Source organism: Phragmites australis, chromosome 9, assembly GCF_958298935.1.
Source record: "Phragmites australis chromosome 9, lpPhrAust1.1, whole genome shotgun sequence".
NCBI classification, from domain to species: domain Eukaryota; kingdom Viridiplantae; phylum Streptophyta; class Magnoliopsida; order Poales; family Poaceae; genus Phragmites; species Phragmites australis.
Genome location: NC_084929.1, coordinates 4,735,639 through 4,757,257, shown reverse-complemented (window position 1 = coordinate 4,757,257; position 21,619 = coordinate 4,735,639). Strand labels below are relative to the sequence as shown.

Genomic DNA, 21,619 nt, shown 5'->3' with positions numbered 1-21,619 from the left:
TTTCTTAAATCAAAAAATTATAAAAATAGATGCTCGTTAAGAAAAATCACACATCTAAACTAATAGCGCCATTCCAACAGACGACATGTTAATAAAAATAAAAATATGTAATTTCATTGCTCTCAAAATATAAAACGCTATCAAAATAGTCATGAAAAATTGAGGATATTATGATCTAGCTCTAAGAATTTTTTAGACAAAAATATGATATATAAAATGAGAAAAAAAAGATAAATTTTATTATTATTGTATAAGTAATAGTTTGAGTTGACATTTTTTAGAAAGCTAGATTATAATATCCTTTACACCGTACATTTGTTTTAGCATTTTTTTTAACTTGTCACCTATTGAAAAAACAACCTTTTAATTTTTTTAACCTTATCTCACACGTCGCCCTTCAAACGACCGACAATAATCTAGATGTGCGGCTTTACATAACGAACTATATTTTTGAAATTTTTTATTTAAAAATAAAAAAGATCGCAATCTGCAGGCGTTACCTGACGTTTTGACCTGTGGTTCAGCGTGTGATGAACTACAGAGGCGTAGGCTGCGAATCACTGTGGTCTCGTGGAGCTGTGGATGCACCACATCAGAGGATAGTAAAATCCTCCATGAAGAAACTCCGTTGTGCTGGATTACGAAAAACTAGGTGCGACACTACCAGATGGTTTATTTCTATGTCGGCAAATAGTGAGCAAATATAATCCAGCTGAAGCGACTATCACCTAAAACTCACAGGAGTTAAAATACAAACCAACACAACTGAAACAACAGCTCCGTCAAGAATCTGGAAAAGGGCGGAATTACCTCACGAATCTGGAAAATTGTCACGCCAAAAGCGTGTAGATACCAAAACAGAAGGTAACACATCTAATCGGCTGGGAACTTTTATTAGATCTAATCCAACCATATGTACATATGTACATGTTCATGGCTGATTAAACATCTGCCTATTTTTTTGGGAGCCTAGTTAGCAGCCAGCTATTGCAGCCTCCCTCCAGATATCCACCTCTGATAAACATCAGATTTTTCTTTATAGGTCTTCAAATGGGGCCGGAAGGTCGGTGCTTCGGCCCTGGATGCCTTTAAGCTGTTATCTAGCAACTATCTACACTGCACAATATTGAATCCCAAACACGATTAACTTAGATCAAAACCAGCTTCTGAATTTATCGCATACAACAATTTGGTTTGCAACTGCTCCTTGCTGTTCAAGAACCAACACGCCCGTTAGTCACGCCGAAATAAATCAAATATCAGACGGAATGTAACATAATTCATGGGTTGCCAAGATGTACTAATGTGGTTACTGTGAAATACTAACGTTTTATAAGGGGGGAGCTTCAGGAGGTTCATGCAGGTAGCCGATGTAGGCAAGCGGTCTGCATGCCCCTCCATGCCTGGAACACCAGCTCTGCATTGGAAGGAGGACAAAGAAAGTTAGGAGAACACTTCACAACTGCCGTCTAAAAGGATGAAACGTAAACAGGCAGATAAAGCGAACCTTTGAATGCAAAATTTTGGTTCGAGGTACTGAAATCCAAGGAGTGGGCCACGAGAACATCCAGTCACAAACTTAAGAAACTTTTTCTGATTATCCAAACTGAAGCTCTTTAAGACCTCCCAAAACATCTCAATAAGCTCATGGTCCTGAAAGAAAATCATCTTCACTCCTTATCTAGCTAGGAATCCACAAAATAATCTCACCTTTCAAAATAAACTAGAAGAAAAAGGTATACATATGAAAAGATCTCCATCATGTCCCTCCCACCAGTATCCCAATTACTAGTGCCATACCGTCTCCTACTGGTTACTAGTACAGAGTATCACTCTGGACCCGCCATGTCAACAACTAGTTTGAAGCTAAAACACGGACTTTCCTGTTTTACTATCTTAACTGGAAAGACATTTTGCTAGGTGTTAATAAAAGTGCCAGATGTAGAAAACGATAATTTTCTTCTTTTTACGTATGGAAGAACTGGCCAGTTCACCAGGAGCTTATCTTGGCCGAATCGACCAGGTTTTTGCACTGCTACTACCCACAATATTTCAGTCATTTTGAAGCAAAAAAGGGTAAACCACATGACTGCATCTATTGATATAGCATTAGATAAATTATGCAGATTCACGTGTCACATATTTAAATAGAATTACTAGGCTGCATTCTAGAGTAATGAAAAGATGGCCCTTTTTACAGAAGAAAGCAACACATACTGGATGATATCCTGCAGAATAGTTGGTGTTTGACCGCAAGTCATCGATATCCAAGCTTTCTAAAGAGCCAGATATGAGAACCTGCAGGAGAAAAACACAGTAAGATAAATAAGAAAACAGGGCAGGAATATGACATGATAATGTTAGAACGAAGTATCCTTTTATCTGAAAAACATTAAAAAAAAAATTCAAGCTAAAGCAAGTCAGCAACTACAGTAGCACTTAACACATATAGATGTATATAATTTCCTGTCATAAATTAAAAACACATGCCATTCAATATCACCAGAGACAGAAAGTCACGTAGTGGTAAGTTGATGTACCTGAATTTCATGTTCATTGAACATATCGATCCAGTCTTTTGGTATAAGCTGTTGAAAACCTCGCAAGAAGTGTGTACTTTGTGCGCGGATCTGTGATTGAAACCAAAGCAAATTATTTAGCAAAGCATTCCAAGGCAAGCAAATGATATAACTACAGTCTTTTACCTGATAGTTTAACCGATGGTTGGCGACAAGATGGATAAAAGTAATAACATTATCATTAGTAACACGCATGTCTCTCCCACCAGGGAGAAGTTCTTCTTCACATTGTTCACCATATTCATTATTTACAATAACAAAGTACAGCTCCAATTTTGAGATATCACCATTGTAATGCTGAGCATGGAAGAGAGAGAGAAAGATCAGAATGGGGCAAAAGGAACATCATGTTGAAAGGAACCCTTATCCTCAAGCTATGAAGACACAATACCCTAACCTCCCACATCTGGATTGCAGTATCTTGCCTCAATTTCTTAACTTAGTTTTTGACTCAGTAGTTTGTATTTATCCTAACACAATAATTTTGATGTTTTGCAGACCACACTGACAAAACTAGTAAGATAGATAGCTCATGATTTGTTCTGCATAACAGCACGTCAATTATCTTCCGAACCCCCAGGAACCATTTTTTGCTTTACCCATGGAAATAGGACCAAACCTTTAAAAATAAAAGATGCCGATACAATTCTGGATCCAATGAAGGCAGATCATTTAAAAAATTGTACCTGGTAGATGAGTAGAATATCAGATATAAACAGTAACTTCATACAAAAAGTAAAACACAAATAGCATAATAGAATTACAACATGTTTGCTAACGGATTTATAAGAACCAATGAAAGACACACACACACACACACACACACACACACACACACACACACACAGAGAGAGAGAGAGAGAGAGAGAGAGTACTTCTGTTTCAACTTGCTCAAGAAGAATGTTGCAAATGGCAAGTCAACAAGTACGCCCTCATACATTGCCTGAAAAAACATGAATCAGACAGATCATAGGCCAAATCATTAAAGAAAGATGCATAACAGTCAAATGCAATGCCCTTGGAGAAATTTGGAACCAAGATAGGAAATTATATTATGGCTTGCACCTTGCAGCACCCAACAAAGCTAGCTACTAAATTATCAACTTTTGCATGGACATTCCTTCAGAGAAACTTTTGCATGGCACTACAATAGGAACCCAAGAAACTAATAGGTACTCCCTCCATTTCAAAATACAAGACATAATTGTTGCTACCTTTTTGTCAAAATATAAGGCGCGCATGTAGTTTTAATGATGTTTTCTTTCTCTTGCCCTCTTTAACCTCCCCCCCCCCCCCCCAAAAAAAACATTTACAAGTAAGCTGCCACACATCCATTATCTCTCTCATTATCAAGACATTAACACCATGACACTACAGTCATTGTCTTACTAGCATCCTCTTGGTTTCATGAGCTCCTTAATCACCATGACTGACCTTATAAAAAGAAACAGAGGGAGTACTAGATTCTCAATTGCATATTTACGGATTCTTTGTCAAATCTACACGTACAGTCAAAAGAACCACATGCATAAAAGCTCATCGATGCATCTACTAAAGGGCAATTTTAATTTAGGTAAATTAAGTTGCAAAAAGACATTGCAAACTAAACAGTTCCGAAGAAACCCCAATAATATTTCGGCGGATCATTAAGAATGTGCAAGCCAATATACAAGGAGATGTTATGAAGATTCTTTCCAAGCATTGAACCTATTATATTCTACATAACACATTATTACATGTGAAATCTAAAACAGGAAAACTTCATGATTCCCAATGTCTGGTTATAAGCATGATTTTCTTCCTATCAATTAAATATATGTTGCATATTACAGGAACATACATCAGACCTTGAACCCATGAGCAGCTAAATGCAACATCACTGGCAGCTGGCACCCATATTTTATACAGCTGCTTCCTACCATAGAGCTTTGTAACACAGAGAGAAAACCAACAGCTTCTATAGTCCTATGGCACAATATATATATATCCAATGTAGGATAAAAGCTCAGAAAATGATGGAACACTAGTATCGAAGTAATTAAATAATACTTTCAATGCTTGCTCATAAATGGCAAAAAAGGGACATGATCAAAGTACCTTCCCAAGGAGACTTCCAAGAAAATTGAAATATTGTAGATGCTGTTCATGAACCAATCCTGATCCAGGGTTTGGGTACAGAAGATGATCAGTTGTTTCCTACAAAAGGAAAACCAAATATTACAAAAGAAATATGTGAGGCCTCGTCCAAACTTACCAATAATACAAGCATATCATAGCTATTGCATCAGCTTATTAGCAATTGTGTTTGTGACATAAAAATAAATATGTTTGTGTACCAACACGCTACCAACTTAGTATCATGCAACAGGTCTTAACACACATCAATAGAACTATGACTATAACTGATGCAATGCTTCCATTGCACATGGTGAACGAAACTGACTAAAAGAGCAGATACCTTGAATAGACCGTATTGTACATCAAAAGCAGCTCGAGTGATATTTTCCATGAAATCTTTGAAAATTCCACCACCATCAATGCCAGCCTCTTCCTCACCATGCTCATTAATAAATGCAACTCGAATCTACATACATCAAGAAAGTTTGAAATACCATTGATCGTTAACTGTTTCATATGATATTAGCACTTCAGCAGAACATGTGTCATGTGTTAAATCCATGAGGAAAGATACAAGAGATGATCATCATACCGGTCCTTTTATATCTTCTTCAGAAAGCAATCTTAGCTGATCAAAAGCATCTTCCAGAAGTCGACTTCTTCTTATTTTGAATCGATGTCTTGTCAATGCAGAATGAGACGTCGTTGATTGTCTAGAATTTACCAATTGAGACTGCTCATATAGAGACAAACTTTTAAGGCATTATCCTAAAGGATGTAGCAGTCTTATTCAGCACTTTTTACACAACAAATTAGGAATAACTTACAGTGAATATTTTGACTCTACTGGTAAATGGCGCCAAAAAGGGAGCAAGCTTTATAATCTCTGATGCTCGAGTATTACCAAGTATTGCCTGAAAAACATGTTCGTAGTCCTAAGACATGAACACTTGAAAGATATTTCAAGTAGTCAAAACACACAGACGTTCACTACCTGAGAGACAAAATTTTCACTTGTTGCATCTTGAGAATAGAAATCACTTGCAGAAGTGAATGGGAGTCGATTGTTCCAATCTTGCAACTGCAATAGGTAGTAGTTTTAGTTAACCTAATGAACTTCATCTGACAATTACATAATATATGGAGGAGATGTACAGTGTAATCAGAAAAGACATAAAATTAGCAATACAGTCAATGGAAACGGCTCACAGAATGACAGAATTCATATGAATCATCTATAAGACAAACAAGAATCAGTTGTGCTTGGCAAACAAAAAACTAATGTTCAGACATTAATAGTCTTGTAACTGAAGGACCATCGATTGGCCCAGGAAAAATCTACAAAGTGAAATTTAGGTCACAGGATCAACTTCATAAGATTTTTCCAACCACCGATCACAATAAGCATTATGGTTCAAATTACTACAATAAAAAGCAATGCAACCTACTCTAAATGAGAATTCAAAGAAATAATTAAAAGAAATGATAGCATGATGTATCAAGACAGAGTATCGACCTGTGTGAGCAGTTCAGATAACCCAACTCTAGCTCTGGTCTTGACATTCTCAACTGACAGTTTCTTAAGGCCTGAAGGGTTGGGTAACACTTTCTGAGTAGAAGTGGGAGGAATAACCCACAGAAGTTGCCATAAAGCCTGCAGATTGAAGTTGTAATCAACTAACACAAACAACTCAAAGGTGGACGTAACATATAGAAGTCAAACATAAACAACATTACAAACTGCAATAAAACGTAAGGGAAACAACAACTCAGATGTATGCACTCTATTTGACAAGTTCAAAACATAACAGTATATTTTTGTTCATATATTGATAAGCTTCGTTAACCAGTACAAGCCAGGAATAGAAGGTGAAATCCCCATCAGTATTACTCCAGGAAACATAGTATGCTTGAACATAAGATGCAGCCGAAAAGATAACCACCAATAACATTGCTTCCATGAAAAAGAGTGACTTACAATTATCAATAGAAAACATAAGAGGACATCAGTAACTAATTTGCAACAGCTAAATTTTTTAGAAAAACTGTGTATTCAATATAGCAAGTGAATGGCTCATGATAACACAGCAGTTGTATCGTATTAGGCAGCACCGACACAGATACGTGTATCGGTATCGGACCGATACAGATACAGAGAAATGCCATTTTCTCAGGAAACCCAATGCACGGATACGTTTTACTATTTTTTTTTTAAAAAAAGGTAATAAGTTACTCACATGTTATACTCCAAATTTCCAACTCCAAGTCTCCAACTTGTATCCGGCTAGACGTGGCCACTAGAGCTAATACCTAATAGATCGGCGCGTGGTGGCGGCATGGGCTTCACCATCGTCCTCATGCCGATGGGGTTGGGCAAGCCAGCAAGGGAGGCTACTTCGACGACAGCCACAACCCCAAACGTTGTCTCACAGCCACCGCCCCCACAGTGTTGCCTATCTACCGCCGCCCACACAGTCACCAACGATAAAAAATCAAAAGAATGGGGATGGGAAGAAAGGAGGGAAAGGGGAGCCGGGGAGGAGAGGAACTCACCACCAGCAGGTGGTGGAGGTGTCGCCGTCGGCGCTGTGGATGTGGTGGTGATGGGTGAGAGGGAGGCGTGGGAGATGCGGCTGGGAGTGGGAGATGTGGCTAGGAGATGCAATGTCATTAAGTTATGCAACTGGGAGATGTGACTGGGCCAGACTGGATTGGACCATATCCTAAATGTATCCCACAAGTATTCAAGGAGTATCCGAATTTTCAATATATATTATTATTCGATACTCGGTAGATACGTATCTGCCGAGTATCCAGTGCGTATCGATATCGGATACGATATCCGAGACGGATACATGGGCATTTGGAAGTATCGGTGTTTCAAAGCGTATTACTATACCTGCTTTAAAATGAGAACCAAGGACTTCAAATCTTTAAGTGAAAGAGGTTTCTCCTGTTCATAAAATTCCCCGTTATCAATGATCTTCAACATGTGCCTGGTATAAGGAACAATGACAAAGCATTGGTAAGTATCTGAGAAAAAAAAAGATATATTGAGTTTTTTTCTACATTCCAACAGCTTGATAATAGAAGCCAAAAACCATATAAAAAAAGGAGAATTAGCTAGCAAAAGTTTGTGACAATAAAAAAGAAAACTGCCTTACTTGTATATGGGGCAGAATACAGACACGGGCAGGAGCCAACCAGGAGCATCTGCAGGCAATGAAGACACAAACTTGGAAAAATATGGCCATCTTCGGTTATCATGGCATCGTTTTATAAAACTCCACAGTGCAGGAACAATTTCGGTCCGGTAGGCCAGCACAGTCATTATTCGCTCTAAAGGGAATGTGTTGAATGTGACATGAAGGAAAGCACATATAGATCCTATAGCTTCCACCTCAGCATCCGACGGTCCAGTAAGATAAGAATGGTTTGTGCTTAATGTACCTCTGAAGAGCGCATTCACCTATGTATTATACAACCTATGGTCAAACAGGATAAAATGAAATATGGAGCCCAATGGTCTTGAAGGGCAAGAACATCCATTCAGTTGTTTAGGATTCATACCAAATGTTCAAGTAGCTTTGAATCAATTGCTGCAGTTATCTGTCTTTCCAAATCAATATCAAGACCATTTTTTACATCAACATCCATGGGCATGTCATCATCGTCATCTACCCCTGTGCATATTTAAGAAGAGTAGAACTTGTATTAGAGTTTACCTGCTTAATAAGACATTTTACAAGGCTAAACCTATTATCTGATCATTTTGCAATAACCAGATCCCGCAGGGAATCTACTCAATGGATCCTAATCCCCCATCCAAACAAGCCCCAAGTGACTTTGAATAGTTATCATTTCCTCCAAGATTGTTGACTATCTGGTTGAACTGAATTCTTTTCTTCTAAGATCCATGTCTATTAGAGCTGTGGTTGTGTGGGATACATACTCTCTCACTTCTTCCTTTGCTAGTTTATTTAACTGTTTTCTAGAACTAAAAGTATTATGACCTATTTGTTTTAGCTTGGGATTCTAAAGAACGGCTTCTAGATTGTAGATTTAAAAAAACTAGATTGTAAAAAGCCGAGGATCCAAAAGCTAAGGGTTGTTTGGCATCCTGGATTCCGGGGTGGGTTGGATGTTTACTTTGGTTGCATAATGTCCGTAATACCCCTAGTTTTTCTTAGTGTATATTTATGTTTATTTAACATTTTCTTTCATATATGAAATGAACTTGCAGATTTCTCAATCTGACCCGTGTTCTGAATCCACCCAATTTCCTGCGATTGATTCTTATTTTAGCAAAAAAAAAAAAACTCGAACACGTAGGAGAGCTACGTGTCATTTCATTAAAGAAGGAATAAAGAGTAACAAAGAAAAACACCCAAAACACCACGCACGCACACTAGACCATTAGAAACATTCGCGCCACAGATAGGAAGATGCGACCTCTAACTAATCTAATCGGGGAGGGAGACCTAGACTAGTCCTTTTCTAGTAGTCCCATGACCAAGGTTCTAAGGTCCTTGGCCCCGGCAGCGCACCAGATAGTCCTTTTATCAGCCACCATCTTGACCACCAGATTCATGGATGGTGTGACATTGTTGACAACGCAGTCATTACAATGCTTCCACAACTCCCATGCAACAAGGATTATGAGAGTATTGAGGTCTTTTCTAAACTACTTGTCGACCCCTTGGATCACCTTACACTACCAGCCAGAAAAGGAAGATGTATCCGGCTGGGGGACCAAAGTGTGCAGTCCAAGCTTCTAGAAAACGATGAACCACACCTGTCGTGCGAAGGCACATGAAGTTAACAGATGTTGGATGGTTTCTTCTGCTTGATCACAAAGAGGGCAGGTGCTCGGGTGTGGCAATCCCCTTCTCGCCAGTCAATCCCCAGTCCAACACCGATTAAAGACTGCAAGCCACATAAAGAACTTGCATCGCAACAGCACCCAAGACTTCCAAATGCGCTTCCAAGGTGCAAATCTGGTGGAGCCAACAAAATATGCATTGTAGGCCGATTTGCTTGAGTAAATACCAGATCTTGTGAGCTTCCATGAACCTGCACATGCCGTCCAGCCCAAGGCCGGGTAGGATTTGTTTTAGCAATTTCAGTTCATTTAGCACCGGATTTGAATTGGTTGTGATAATTTGATCCTTAAATCTATCATCTTGCAATTTTGGAGTACCTGTTTTCTGAGATTGTTTATTCAGAGAGCGGCACTGGAGGATTCTTGTGCTTAGCATTTTAATTTGGGGTTCCGGCTTGTCTCTGCTTTATCCTGTATAAAATTGATGGATGCGATTGGTTCTTTGGTAAAGAGTGCGCTTTTTCAGAGATGCACCGCACAATCATTGCGTATGTTGTTGTTCCGCCATGTAAAAGTGTCGTGAACTTGTCGATTTGAGTAGGAATCATGGACAAAAAACAAAGAGACACGACGGTCTCAATTGGTTCATCAAGTCCAACCGATTTACAGTAACTCCAACATATATCATATCGGCATGCAGTTGCAAGTCGTCGACCAACCAGGAAAGGTCAAAGGCAAAGAATTAAACAACGCCGACGCTGAGGACGACGTAACAATAAAATACCGTTACCAATCGAGTTAAGATACGATGGTCAGCATTCGTTAGTTCTCAGAGAAAATCAAGAAAGGGATCTCAGAGAAAGCAAATAGATTAAAGGTCCTCAGAGAAACATGCAAAACCACACTCAATTTCTTCTGAATAATTCGGGACGGAGAAAATCAAGAAAGGATCTCAGCCTCTTGAGCCAAAGCTAGTGCATGTGGAAAACCGATCGGGTCACCCGAGGACGTCATGCCTGGGACGGCTATGCTGATCCTGCAGCACCGTGCTTGGGCGTCCGCCAGCGCCGCGAGAGGAGATAAGGAGGGAGGCCAATTGGGAGGAGATCGGGAGAAAAACAAAAGAACGGTTCGGTCTATGATGAATGGCATTGGGGGGTAATTACAGGAGGCTTGTGTGGGCACTTCTATTTTTTCTAAAGTGACAATCTGCAAAATGCTGGTGGGAGGCAGCTTGTAGATTGTGGTAGAAAAGGAGGTTAGATTTTGAAAAGCAGATTCTACAATCCACTTGTTTGTTTTAGCTTCATCAGCTTTTAAAAGCAGCTTTTCAGAGTCCAAAGCTAAAACAACCAGGCCCTTAGACTCAGGCTTTGGTTGGTTTGTTCGAATGGTGGATCCTTTAGTAAATTCAGCCAATACAATGATGCTTTCATAGTACTTTTGATTAGACCATAAATATATAACCATGAAACCTCTCATCACAAAACTTATGTTTCATGTAAAATGAACTGCATTTGCAAGTTTTCTCACTACCAAGGACCTCCAATAGAACTGAATGACAACAGATGCTACATATGCACATACACTACTAAACTGCAGCACCAAATGATCGGAGGTTCTTTTGATTTGCTGACATGTAACTTACTTTCAGTAGGTGGTAGGATTGTTGGCAATGCATCCAACAACGACGTAGAAACAGCAATGATGTCTGCCACCTGGTTTGGAACGAGTACATACAGAAAATATTTATAAACCAAAATAATTAAAGATGTTTTTGGCATCACATGAAGAAAAACGTTTTTTTCTTAGGAAAATAAATACACCCTGCTAAGAATCTATAACTCGCATAACCAACATACAACATGAAAAAAGTTTATTGGAAAAGGAATCAAAATTAGATTCTATTTAGAACAGGACATAGTTTCCTATTTCTTTTTGCTGTCACTGGAGTCACGTATCTGAAACTAGAAGTCCATATGTTGTGAAAAAAGAGTATTTTCTGTTAACATGTCCATAAAAGAGTATTTTCTGTTAACTGAACAAATTAAGGCCTAAACAGGCTGTTGAGAAGCTGGCTTTTGAAAAGCTGAAAAACTGGTTTCTGAGGAAATGAACTAAAAGCTAAGAAGCTGATTGAAGAAGCTTTTTTGGCTTTTGGCGTGTTGAGAAGCTAAAAATTTATTGCAAAAGCCAATAGAAAAAAGCCATCAGCCAGAAGCCAGAAGCAAGCTTTTCAGCCCAAAAGCTAAAAGCCTTAGCCCAACCAAACATAGCCTAATCCACTAGAAGGAATCAACAATTTCAAATAAAAGCCACTTTACCGTATACTCATGGAACTAGACAGCAAGTCAACAAGAAAATGAATAATGTTTCCGTCAAAAGAAAATGAATAATGTTAACAAAACAGGACATTGTGTCAAGAATGTAGGATGCTAAAGAGATCAGACTTCCAGAGTGGCTAATGAGCTAGTCTAGACTTCCTATGAGCAATTGTGGAAACAAGTATTGAACTGTGACTTACAATTTTCTTAAATGGGACAATAACAGAAGAAACATCTAGAGTTTGCAAGCAGCATAATATGGTCATGCAGCCTAATAGGTAAAATGAAAGAAGTAGTGACAGACAACCTGCTATATATTTTTTGACATAGATAATTGATCACTCAAGAACATTAAATTAATAGAGGGTTGGACCCAACTTATCTGAAAGCATGGGGCCTTAAAACTCAGTTTGGAATAGGGACCTAAATGCTCCTTTTCACAACATAAAGCGGCTTTTGGTGCATTTTCACCATAAAAAATGCTGTAGAAACCCAAAAATTAGAAGTAGAACACCTACACCTACTGTGTCAGAAGTAAACTTTGCATCAGACAAAATCCATGTTGCAGCTTCAAGAATATTTGCAAGGACACACGCATATCCTGGATGATTAGCTGATATATCGTTTGGAAGAACATCAGCAAGACTGGGCAAAAAACAAGCTATTTGATGGAAATAATACTTGCCGAGTCCGTTAACTGAGAAAACCTGAAGTACAAAGAACAAGAATCAGATATATTACCATTGCAAAGAATTGGTCAAAGCATTTAATTCATCAAAAATTTCTTACAGAAATATCAGTTCATATTAGAGATTTACTATTTATAGTACAACAAGAAGTATTATATGGGGCGAGGCTATACTGAGAAAAATATGTTGCAATTTCTATGTTTGCCAGTCATAAAATGTTTCAAAAAAAGGAATGATCAAAAAAGAAATTAAGGGAAATACTGACCATCTTGAGGTACGGCAAACGATGCCATAGAGAAGGAATGGATAGAAGCTGAGAGGAGAAACTCCATCTTGGATCCACTATCGGACAACATGGATGATGGCCAACATGTGAAGCAACAAGCATGAGAACTTGCTCCAGCGCAGATGCACTATCAAGATGCTCCATATTTCTGGCGTTTTGCTGAATCATCATCATATTCATCAGAAAAATCATAGAAACAAATCATTAAAGTATAGTATGGTTATTACTGCCAACTTCATGTCTTCTACTAGACAAATGAATGACAGAATAAGGGCTTACTGCGCTTGAAGTATGTAAATCTACATTACCTACCAACAGATGCTAATCAAAACCAGTTAACACTTAACAGTAGCTGTATTTTTTAACCGTGATTTTTTATGTCTGATCTGCCATGAACAAATAATATTCTAATCTCAGTTCTTAAAGGCAGAAATTGAAACAAACCTAAACTCAGAATATTTACACTCAAATCAACCTTCCATAATATACTTTATCATTATTATCACAAAAAACTAAATAGGCTCAGATGGACTGTTAGGTCAGGAAGATCTGCTCTCTGGAAGTTGTACAAAAGGACACATGACAAACCATTTATTATCATGTAGTCTATGTAAACTAGAATTGTTGTAATAACATGTAGGTGCATGTGTTTGTATTGATGAGCACAGTTTGCGACGGGGGAGTTTGGCCTTCATCTTATTAGACAATGAACATACATGGTAAGAAGCAGCAAGTCTCTATACTCGGAAAACCTAGTACAAGAGCTCATAAATTAAAGCTATTTCACATAATTAGAAACAATATAGGAACGATATAGAACTTTCAAGAGTACAGCGCTCACTTAGATCATGAGCACACCCCTACATATAATGTAGGGAAAATTCCCTTTTTAGCACCAATACATATGTGAACTTTGAAGCGCGTGCGATAAATTTGGTCAAAAGTGTTGGTAATATGCCCTAGAGGCGATCGAGTTTGCGGATTGGATCTGCTAATGGGCTTTAATGTTGATTAAAGGACCATTAGGGTTTAGAGTCATAATGGGCTTTAATGTTGATTAAAGGCCCATTAGCGTGCTCTATATAAGAATAGGCAGGGGCCAAGGCGCATGGTGTTCTTCAGAAACCCTAGCCGCCTCCTATTCCCGAACTCCCTTCGAAACTCTAGCCGGGCGCGCGGTGCTAGCACACCGGTGCACGGCGATTCCATCCTTGTACGTGTGGATACCGTGGAGGCGCTGCTACTATTGCGGTGCTGATCTGCTCGGGAGTACTCGGGACGTACCCGCGAGTACTCGGAAGGTGCTCGGGACGTGCTCGGGACGAGGTTGACGATCGACTACTTGACGCGCACGACGTTGGATTGGTCTGCTCCAACTCTTCTTCCGCTGCACTGCTCGTCAAGTGGTAACGATTCATGATCCCCTACTCGCATGGCTTCCTGGTTGAATTCGGTAGAGAAAATTTATTTTGTGCTAGCGTAGCCTACCCGCAACCCTTCAAAAAGATCATAATATGACTAGTTATCAAGGATGGAATGTTTAACACATTGGATTCGTCAAGCCCATACCAACACTACTTCCATCCTCACTGGATTCATTAAGTTCATTAAGAAGGTTGTTTTTTTAAAAGGAGTTGGAACAAACAATTACTCCCTCTGTGCTCAAATAGATGTCGTTTTAGAATGTGTGTAGTCGAACTTTAAAAACTTTGACCACTAGTACACGTAAAACTAAAGATTTGGCACAAGAAAATGGTACTAGTGCATTTTTCATGAAAACTACTTTCATATCATTATATTTTTATCAACTTTTTCTAAGAAGTAGTTGTGAAAAGTAACGGTGAAACATGTGTCTAGGAGACCGTGTCGATGTCCTAAACGACAAATAAAAAAGAATGGAGGTAGTATGTACTAATACAGTGGAGGAAGAGCCATATATTCTCAAGTAAAAGTGCACTTATCTCTCGTTTCCAAATCATTATACTTTGATCATCAAGACACCCAAAAAATGCCCAGACAGAGGTAGAGAACAAATAGAAGAGCATATTACAGAAACAGAACTTACCGGTACAGAAATGATAATGCCCCGAAATAAGCAATAGATCTTTCTCCACTGAAGATACCCAACTACTTTGCAGTTCCATGGAAGTTTAGGATTTATCAAGCAAGCTACAGTTTCTAGTAATGAGACAGAAGGCACTGATGTGCTTCCAGGTGCTGTCAAAAGTTGGCTACCCCAGTCATGCCTACCAAAACATAAAAACAAGTCATATGCGATGTTGTTAATTTCATCGAGGATGGTAAGGGAAAAAAATTTGTGCTGGAGGTGAACTGCATATGTACAGTTAGGAGGGGAGGAGGAAGGTGGGGGAGCATGATGCTATATTGAAAAATTAAGACGTAGGAATTCCCCAGGTAAGATGATAATTGGATGTTTCATTAACAGAGGTTCATCCAATTCAAGTTGTATCTTGAGAAGAAACGGTAAGAACACAGTCAACTAATGTTCCGTAAATGAAATTCATTCAGTTTAAACTGTTTCTGTATTTAAATTAACTATGAATAGAAACAGTATTTCAGAGAGTGATCATTCTCCATTAAAGACCAAAGGAAGATATTTTAACCATGTGCTGCAAATGAGAATAGAAGCCTAAAGAAGAATATTCTAAAAAACAGCTTTGCATAATTGAACTTACCTCTTTTGATAGACTGCTTGCACACATATGAGTGTAAGTTTTTTTACTCTGTGAGCCACAAGAGGTTGCAGTGAGGAGTCATTTACGCCAGCAAAGAGAGTCACAATATCTCCTACAACAGAAAGGGAAAACACCATTATAGCCAATGCTACAGCAACAGTTAAAATTTCAACAAAGTGCATATTTGCTGTCAAGGTTTGAGAGAGAATTAACCCAGAGCAACGTAGGGGAGCAAATTCCTACCATATTACCTAGTTGTCATTTGTTATATATTTTAAATTAGCTCCTCCAAATTAACATTCATATCTCGTCCTATCCAACGTATATCACCCGATCCAGAAAGCTGACATCAATTGATATGTATCCTCTTTTACCCTTTCAACATTTCTCATGATTTGCGAAGAGTATAATTAAGTAAGGTAAATCAGAATTACAGAACACCTGAATTCTATTTTGCTTCCCTGGTTCTTATGTTAGAATCTTACTCCAAAAGTAATTGGTCGATATTTTATGTATTTAGAAGTCATTATGCTACATTAATAAATAAGATGCAAACAGTCATTTCAGTTTTAGCGCAGGGCCACCTACACTCTAAGAAATAGCAATATAATATCTGCATACAGTGACAAAAAAAGGGGGAACATTGTTAAACAATATTATGATACTTACCACCACGTTTAACATATTGTAGCAGCAAGTTGCAGACTTTACAAAGTATAGCGATATCATTGTCTTCATTTGCATTGAAGAAAAACAGCAATTGACGAAGAAAATCAGAATTAGTGCCAAAGCTGTTCCTGATTCAGTAGCAAGGTAATCAGAGAGCTTGACGAGAAAAGGGATATGGTCTACTTTTAAAGTCTGGTCATGCATACCAATCTATTCTCTCACAATGCTCCCCGAAAGTAGAGCAAAAGTTCTTCCGAATTTCCGAACGTGCCAATTCCAAAGCCTTCTTCCCTCTGAAGAATTTCTGCAGCTTATAATTAGTCAAGTTCCATTTTTGTGAACTAAAGTATATGTATCTAAGCTGAAATACAGAACATAATATTTCTTTTGGAGGCAAACAAAGGAAAAGTAGCAGAGTGGTTCCGAACAGACCTGGATCTTCGTGGCGGAGGAGTTATGGAGGCGGAGGCCCTGGCGCCGGCGCCGCTCCTCGCGCGTCTGCTCGAGAAGCACCTTGCGGTCGCGCTCCTTGCTGCTCCGCCCGCCGAGGTCCACCCGCTTCCGCGCCGACGGGTCGCCAGAGAAGAACATCGCCGCCTCCCTCACCTGCCTGCACCACCCACCGACCACCGAGAAAAATCAGCAAAAAAAAAACGCAGAAAATCGGCCGGAATTCACGGACAAAGTGGAGGGGAATCCGATCGGATCGTACCGGAATGGCGGCCGGGCTGATCGGGGAGGGGCTAGGATTTGGGCAACGGGGAGACTTCGGGAGGGGGCAAGGGGAGGCGCCGACGAGACGAGTCCGCAGCCGCACTAGGGGAGGGAGGGGAAAGAGGAGTCGAGACTCGAGACGGTGGGAGCGGCTGGGATTTACGGGTTTGCCCCTGGCCTGCGCCTCAGCTCGCGCCGGCAGTGACGTGGGCGGGCTCTCCGTGCTGTGCTGCGTGCTGACGTGGGTTCGCTCGCGGCCGTTCGTGCCAGCAGGGACGGGACCTGCCTCCCGCTCGCACCACCGCCGTCCCGCCGCTTATCTCTCCACCGCTCGCCGGCGTCTTCTCTCCGCGAGCCCCGCTTTTCACATCAAGGAAAGTTCCAAAAGAAAAGTTTCAGGCACAGGAGAAAAAGTTGCAAAGGTTGAAAGAAATTCCAGCTTTGTAGATGAAAAATTCCCACAAAAAGTTAGAGGCTCCATTGGATCTGATGTGAAGTTTTCTAAGAATGACACTGTTCAAAACTTTGCCGATGGTAACAACTGCTAACCTTTGGCTGCAAGCTAATAGTGTGTTTTGCGTAATTAAGGTGTATTTAGTAGAGCTTTTTTTAATTTAAATTATTTGTGGAGAATGATTTTATGAGAAAAGTGATTATCTGAGAATAAACTATATAGAGAAAGTGATTCTGTGTAGGAAGTGAATAAGGAAAACCTATTTTTTTAGCTCCTCAGTTTCTAGTTCATTTCAGAGAATTACTCACACAGATTTCACTCAGGGAGCTAAAATTTGCTGTTTGACAAAATTTTCCTGATTCCAACCGGAAAAGTACTCTGAAAGTTATACCAAACAGGTCCTTAATTCATGTTAATTTTTTATTCCAATTATATTTTAGCCTAAAAGCAAAGAAAAATAATAATCGTTATAAAAGTTGATTCTCATACTATAAAATCCTATAATCCACAATCTAATTAGAACAAGGTTCCACAAATCTTACAGATTAAACTGAATTCTCACCATCTAAACGTATATTTAGTTTGTGACTAAATTTACCACGTCTAAGGTTAGCAACATCATAGATTTTTAGGTAGTTATTTGGTTAGATGCTACAACTGTGTTAAGTCACACTTTATTAGTTAAAGTTCATTGACCAATATGTTATACACTTAATTTTTTTGACTAATTTTATCACATTTATGACTAAGAATTTCTTAATCATACTTTTTATGTCAAATCATATTTGGCTAATCTTAGACATGGTAAATTTAGGCACAAACCAAATATACACTAAAACTAAAATAAACAGGCTCCTACTCCATCAATATCAAAATATAGGGTGCGGTGCGGCCTCCGAAGCTAGACTTTTTAGTACATTGCTCGTAACAATAAAATCAGTACCATAGAAATGGTGATTGTAATTTATTCAATTCCCTCGGTGGGCTTTTTCATTGCAGCCTGGCAGGCAACAAGCCAACAAGCGCAGCTAATATTTCCATTTCATTTTGGAGATCCCCTGCCATCTGTTTGGTAGCATATCTTTGTTCCATAGCTCTATTTTATCTTTGAAGTATTACATATTTTCCAAAATTCGCATCAGAACATGTCTTTTTTTTTTAACAATAGTTACTTTATTTCAATACAGCTCAAAGTTGTATCATAGTGGACTAGTGGTGGATCTCAGTGTACTCCATTGTGACAGGTACATGCCGATATCAGAAATAGCTTTTAAGCTTTTTATTACTAATTACTATAACTTATTTTGTTAAAACAATTTATCACTTTATCTATTCCTGCATGAATATGCGGAAAATTAGAGCTGGCTCGAAGGGCCATTGATAGACTGGTCAACTCCTGTCATGACTATGGCACTCTGCCTGACAATCGAACATGAAGCAATCTTGTTTGTGTACCAGGCAGGTATGGACTCTTACTTTTTTTATTGACCTCCAGGAGACCAAGATGTTGTAGGGAAAACACAAGACTACCTGCATTAGCATGCCAGTAGGACCTTAAGCTGCTAGAAGATTGCGCACTACCTCTCATAAAAGAATAGTCAAGGTATATTCACGCCAAGCAAATAAAATTTCATCCTTGGTAAAATCATTGAACTCCTTTTCTTATTTTAACAAAAAGGCATGAGATCTGTCGATTATATTAAATTGGAGAAAGTACTCGATGGGTAATTACAAGAAAATGAAAAGATTGGTCACGGACGTAGGGCTGACAATAAGTCAAGACGGGTCAGATCCCTAGGAGCCAGAGAAGGCCCAGCAGCCAGCCCACGCCCATCGCCTCAGCTCCCCGCGGTCGTCGGCCCATGCCTACCACCCGTGTTACTGTCCGAATCGGTTCCCCCGTCTCTTGCCATATTGGCACCTGTGGATCCTTGTTGGGTTTGAGATCAGGAGTATTTTTGCACTCGTTTAATGGTTCGGGTTTGGAGCGGGTTTTTTAACTCAGCTTTTAGATTGGGTGCATTCTTATTGCATCTGATCTCACCTCGTTCTCAGCCTACCCGAGAGACAACAAGAAGCTATGATATATAGTACTGGCAAGAAAGTCATTTTCTTACCATTATATATGATATATGATATGATGTATGCTGTTAATTCTTCAATCTGAGGGAGTCACAGTATATTGTATTGCGGTGTAAAGAACCGTATGTATATAACAATATGTTCGAGAGGGGTCGATACATTAAATTACTCAAATCATGCTCATGTTGTGCGGCCATCTGGTAGTACGGGCAGTCGAGGACAGCAAAACAACTAACTTGGATTGAGGTATCATTGAGACAGAAACATTGCTTGCGTAAATTGAGCACCGCAGATCTCATTTCAGGATGTGCTGTGATATACTGATATATGCCCCTTTTACCATTAACCACACTACACATTTGCTTATTCTTTTGTTGAATCTACATGTCGTAATTTGTTTCATTTCTGACACCGCGATTGAAATAGTGTGTTGTACATGGTAGCCGTGTAAAAATTTATACGGTTGTCTATCATTTGAAAATAAATTGTAATATCATGTTCTTTTCAACCGTGAATTAATATTTTGTAATTATGTCCATTCTGCTTAATAACGTACTCATTACTCATAGAAAATAATATAATTAAGTTTGAGTTAATATTTGCACTATTTTTTTAACGGATGGCACCAATAATGTCGTTGTTATTATAGAAGAAGAGAGTTGATCTTGTTTATAAGGGAAGTTGTGCCCAAAAACCTTAACAACTGACGGGTTGAATCAGGGCCACCTGGCAAAAAAAGCTGATGACATGAGCGCCACCGACAAACAACAGGCAAAAAGCATAACACCCTGGAAACAAACACATGTGGAGTCCGCCAATAGATCATCGTTGCTAAGTTTGTCGCAATGTGCGACGAAGCAGCATCGAATTTCAAAAAAGGATCTTAGCCTCTATCTAGATGTCCTCATGTCCCTATCCATGGCCATCACGTGTCATTGTTGCCAAGCTTGTCGAACGCGCCGACACAGCAGCTCCAACTCCATAAAAGCACACAAGTGGACAGAATGGCGCAACACCAAAAGAGTAGAGGTCTCGTCAACAACTTACCCCTTTCGAGGCTCGAAGTGTTCACAACTGCCGCCGAAGTAAGGACCTACCACGACCAAGACATCATCCACCAAAACACGGTATGGGATCCTACAAAGAAATGCCTCCAGGGAGGAAAACGACGCCCCAAATGTTGTCGTCGCCCGTCTAGGCACATACATGTTTGTCACCCGAAAGATCCCACGACGAGGAAGGGGGGAACACCTTTGACAAACGTCTCCAAGGAGGAAGCGACGTCCGAGAGCGTCACCATTATCGGCTCAGGCCAAACGTCAGGCAAGGCTTTCGCCCGAGGCACCCAACCCCTACCCAACGCCATAGCCAGCACATTGACGTGTCACCTCATAAGCCGCCCCACGCCACAAGGCTCCCCGCGGGCCGGATCAAAGAGAAAGAAGACAAATCCAGCAAAGGGAGGAGCTTCCATGGCACAAGGGGACTGAGGGCAACCGCGCCATACCCGCCGCACCGAGCGTCTTGAAGCTCAGATATTATCACTCGTAGAAGACAACGGCGGCGGCACCACAACGAGCAGCACCACAGCAGTGACCGCAGCTGCAACGCACCACGACGAGCAGCACCATGGCTGCACCACCCGAGCAACACCATGGCTTACACACGAGCATCACCACGACAGTGGGACCATGGTGGACATCAGCACCATGGCAGCGGTGGACACACTAGCACCACCATGGTGAACACCACGGTGGACACACGAGCAGCACCATGGTGGACAGTAGCACCACGTTGATAGCCCCCACGGCGGACAGTAACACCACGATAATGGCACCATGACGGACAGCAGCACCATGGCAATGGCCCCCACGACAGACACACATAGCAACATGACGGTGGAACCATGGCGGTGGCGAACATAGCACCACTGAGCACACCACCACACGAGCAGCAGCACCAAGCACACCACCACACGAGCGATACCACCGAACACACCACCACACGAGTAGCACCGCCGAGCATACACGAGCAGACCATGGCAGCTACACGGGAATTGGGCCTCGGACTGTCGGATTCGGCCAGCCGGAGCACTGCAAGAACACCATGTGCAGATCTAGCCCGCAACCAACCGGATCCCAGCCGCCACCGTCGGATCAATGGCCTCCACGCCAAAAGAAACATCG

At 40.2% G+C, this 21,619-nt stretch overlaps 1 protein-coding gene across 5 annotated transcripts; it reads right to left on the bottom strand.

Annotated features, from left to right (window-relative positions):
* Positions 1-782: 782 nt before the first annotated feature.
* LOC133928494 (E3 ubiquitin-protein ligase UPL6-like) lies at positions 783-17,285 on the bottom strand. Of its 5 annotated transcripts, none has more exons than XM_062374839.1 (26): positions 16,896-17,285; positions 16,616-16,793; positions 16,390-16,487; positions 16,184-16,311; positions 15,515-15,626; positions 14,884-15,064; positions 12,798-12,977; positions 12,362-12,550; positions 11,168-11,237; positions 8,268-8,380; positions 7,862-8,166; positions 7,597-7,693; positions 6,214-6,351; positions 5,692-5,778; positions 5,525-5,611; positions 5,290-5,430; positions 5,038-5,163; positions 4,677-4,775; positions 3,455-3,522; positions 3,199-3,265; positions 2,706-2,876; positions 2,541-2,630; positions 2,218-2,298; positions 1,508-1,653; positions 1,328-1,417; positions 783-1,210 (listed from the first exon to the last, which is right to left on the bottom strand). In XM_062374839.1, exons 2-26 carry the CDS (start codon positions 16,772-16,774, stop codon positions 1,144-1,146), a joined length of 3,090 nt encoding a protein of 1,029 aa, XP_062230823.1. In that variant the 5' UTR covers positions 16,775-16,793; positions 16,896-17,285; the 3' UTR covers positions 783-1,143. The 5 variants fall into 5 exon arrangements, with proteins under 5 accessions (XP_062230823.1, XP_062230824.1, XP_062230825.1 ...); XM_062374840.1 differs by having other exon boundaries at positions 12,368-12,550; XM_062374841.1 differs by having other exon boundaries at positions 16,184-16,305.
* Positions 17,286-21,619: the final 4,334 nt, after the last annotated feature.